Raw genomic sequence first — 3,921 nt, 5'->3', positions numbered from 1 at the left:
CCCTGTGGCTGACTGTTCCTCTGTCTGGCTTCCTGGCTTTTAATCCCCTTTCTCCTGCTCTTCTGGCCTGCTGCTTTGGGCATCCCTGAGTTGTCCCTGGGGCTAATACCACCTTGGAAACCCAAGGAGGGGTCACAATGAGTCAGGTCCGACTCAATGGCACATAACAATAGCAACAACAACATAAAGTGTTAAGTTCTTTTTTGTTTGTTTGTTTTTAGGTTTTGATTTTTTCACTATGACCTTTATTCATTATCACCTTTAAGTAAGTGAACAATATTGTATTGTGGCTGTGTTTTGCTATATCAAAAAATTAAGATAGATGCTATAAGTAATTTCAGGAAAGAATATCTCTCTGTATCTCCATCTCTTTGCCTCTCTTTCCCTCTTGCTTTGTCTGTCTCTGGCTGCAGATTTGCAGCTCTTAGCACAAACAAAAGGGTGGGAATTGTCAGGAGGCCACTTGTATTGGAAGGTCAGAATGACCAGACTTTATGCTCAGAAAAATAGTGTGTACTGGGAAAGCAAGCCAAAGTTGGAAATATAGGTACTCGATATTTATTCCTGCATTGCTATACATTTAAATTTTTAATTTTGATTGTTTTTTTTTTTTTTTTTCTCAAGTTGATCAATAGATGTCTCTGTGTGCTCTCTCTTGATGAATATTTCCCATTTGGGTTAAGCATGATGGACCGATTTCAGCTTCATGTAAATTATATACATCTGAAGAGAGCTGATAGTGATGAATGAGACATATTATTTAATAACATAAGAGACAAGCTTCTGAAATTGTTGCAATGAAAGTAGAAAGTGACAAGTTATGGCTAGAGAATAAAAATAAAATACTTTAAATTATTCGTTCCCTCTATTTGCTTTGAGGAGCTCAGTAGCGCAGTGCCTGAGGCACTTGACTGCTAACCAGAAGGCTGGTAGTTCAAACCCACTAGCCACTCCTCAGAAGGAAGGTTGGGCAATCTACTTCCGTAGTGATACCACCTCAGAAACCCAAGGAGGGGTCACTATGAGTCGGGTCCCATTCAATGGCAAATAACGATAACAACAATTTACTTTGTTTTTTGTTTTTTCCTCCAGGGACCCTCAAAGTCTGGATCCACCAGAAGTCAGCAATGCCAAACTTCAATATGCAGGATGGGGCCCTAAAGGCCAACAGCTGGTAAGCAAGTCACATTCACTAACCAGATATTGATATTTATATTTTATAGTCTGAGTGTATCTCACCGCTCTCACAGTGTGTGTGGTGTGCAAATTGAATTTCCATAAGTACACCAGGATATCTGAGTATGTACAATCGTCATTTCTCTTTAGATGGAGAATTATTTTAAAATTGGAATAGTGTATGATTTATTTCCCATATCTGATATCTTCAAATGGGGTTCAACTATAGCTGTTTGTATAGACTCTAGATTTACTATGAACTCAGAGATAAATTTCACTGGAAGAGCTGCAACTGGAGAGTTAACAGAATCATGGAGTCATTTAAAATTGCTTGTTTTTCACTTTGAACTGTGGCAGTTTTCTTTGAGGGGTTTTGTAGAGCATAGATTTGTTGCACATGATGGAGCCACTCTCTGCATACAGCATCAACACATGGAATCCTCCAGAGCTAATCCAGCCTTCTCAGTTTTATAGCAAACATTTTCTTGGATCTTTGTGAAAAGTGACAAAACAGAGATGTTATAAAAACTGCTAATTTCAAGAATAGTGTAGTGGACTGAGGTAGATACACTCCTTGGAGAGAAAAATCAGGGGAGAATAAAAGGGCTGTGTATACACAGGGAGACAGCTCAGAGGGCAGGAGTGCAGGGGCAGGATGGACACAGGGAAGAGGTAACTGTCAGGAGGAAGTGGAAGGGGAGCTGTTGCATTGGGGTAAGTTGTAGTCAATGTCATGAGACAAAGTGTATATAAACTGTTGTATGGAAAGTGAATTTGCTCTGTAAACTTTCCCCAAAATCACAATAATATATATATATATATATATATATATATATATATATATATACCCCAACCCTCCCAAATGTTATCTGAAAGTTCTATTTCACTTTATTTCAAGAGATTGCATAGCTCCTCCAGAAAGTCCTTGGAGTTTGAAGATCAAATGACATGTTTGCAATATTCAAGTCATGTTGACTTCTACATCTTGAAGCTGATTAAATGAAGCTGCATTTTTAAATCACTCTTTTCTTAAAAAAAAGCACAGAAATCGATCACTTTTAAAAGGTGAGGTTTGGGATTGCATGAATAGGCTGTCTACTCTCTTAGGAATTAAAATAGTCTTATTTTTCCCAATGGTACAAGTATGTTTTCTTAGTTCTATATCAATTCAATTATTGCCTTGAGTTGGTTCAAAGAACCTGGAAATATTATAGGCCATAAAACCATATTAACTATTACTTACTGCTGTCAAGTCTGTTCAGACTCATAGCAAACCCTCCCTGGGTTTCTGAGGCAGTATCACTACAGAAGTAGATTGCCCAATCTTCCTTCCAAGGAGTGGCTGATGGGTTTGAACTGCCAGCCTTCTGGTTAGCAGTCAAATGCCTTAGACACTATGCTACCAGAGCTCCTATTACTTAAGCATCCCTAATTCTAACAACTTGGCAATCAGAGATTTAGATACACATATTTAAGTGATGAAAATCATGAGACAGAGGAAGGGAGCTCATCAAGAACTGACTTTGACAGATGAGCATCAATTCATCAACTCAGTCACAATGAGAAGATAAAATTCATCTTTCTTCAGAATAAGTCACTCTTACACTAGGAGAAAATGCAATTTAATAGATGATTGGAGACAACTTTAGTGTTCAAGGCTCTGTGACTGAATCTTTAAGACTTCAATTTAAAACCATCTGAAAGTCTGGGATTGAAGAGGCTTCTGAAAAGCAAATCTTGCCAATTCCCATTCAATCATTCCATAAAGAGGAACACTGCCCCATCTATATAGAGCTACCCCTTTAAGATCTCCTTGGATCATTGCTTCACATCTGTCCTTGTCAGATCATGCTGGTGAAGAGGAGGGACAGTGAGGGGCTTGGCTGAGTGCTCCTCTTCCAATCTCTTTGTAGCAATCAGGAAAATATGTTAAGTCTCAACAATGTGTCAGGGTCTATTTCTACTATGCTTGCTGCCTCTTTATTGATCACCCAATGATTATTACTAAGCATTACAAATTGATTATGTCTCTCACCTACATGTGGGAACAGGCCAGACAACAAAATAGAGTTAAGACAGCATAGACAGACTTACAACTTAAAGTAAAATTAATACACAGTTGCATGAGGAATAAGACTGTGTGTATATGTATGTGTGTGTGCATTTGTGTGCATATGTGTGCACCATGCACATGCACATGCACTTTAGAATTATATATAGAATTTAAAATAAGATGAGGCTTCATGTCACTCATCCTCCAGACTCATTACTTATTAGATTAGCCCCTTCCCTATCTAAAGCCAGTGCTGCCTCTTGGATAATTGACTTTAGACTCGTATCATCCTCCCCTGAGAACAGGGGTGAGAAAAGTGATTACAGAAGTTGTCATATTTAATTTCAATGACTAACTAGAATGAAGACAAAATAAGTGTCAACTTCTCTGAGGAAGCTTTTCTGCCTTCACTCCCCATACTGTTAGGAAGCCCTCTTTTGTTGTTGTTGTTGTTGTTAAGTGCCGTCGAGTCATTTCTGACTCATAGTGACCCCATGCACAGCAGAACGAAACACTGCCCGATCCTGCACCAGCCCTACAATCCCTGCTATACTTGAGCCCATCATCGCAGCCACCGTATCAATCCATCTCATTGAAGGCCTCCCCCTCTTTCGTCGACCCTCCACCCTACCAAGCATGACATCCTTCTCCAGGGAATGGTCCCTTCTTACAACATGACCAAAGTAGGTGAG

At 39.2% G+C, this 3,921-nt stretch overlaps 1 protein-coding gene across 1 annotated transcript in view; it reads left to right on the top strand.

Moving 5' to 3' along the window:
• Positions 1–3,921, top strand: part of DPP6 (dipeptidyl peptidase like 6) — a 1,548,106-nt gene that overhangs the window by 1,104,766 nt on the left and 439,419 nt on the right. Inside the window, exon 7 of the mRNA XM_007952098.2 lies at positions 1,093–1,174. Coding sequence (XP_007950289.1) covers positions 1,093–1,174 — 82 coding nt within the window. The remainder of the gene's footprint in view (positions 1–1,092; positions 1,175–3,921) is intronic.

The sequence above is a fragment of the Orycteropus afer genome, unplaced genomic scaffold (assembly GCF_000298275.1).
Source record: "Orycteropus afer afer isolate SDZICR_OR568_19922 unplaced genomic scaffold, OryAfe1.0 scaffold00324, whole genome shotgun sequence".
Taxonomy (NCBI): domain Eukaryota; kingdom Metazoa; phylum Chordata; class Mammalia; order Tubulidentata; family Orycteropodidae; genus Orycteropus; species Orycteropus afer.
This window is presented reverse-complemented; position numbering and strand designations above follow the sequence as displayed.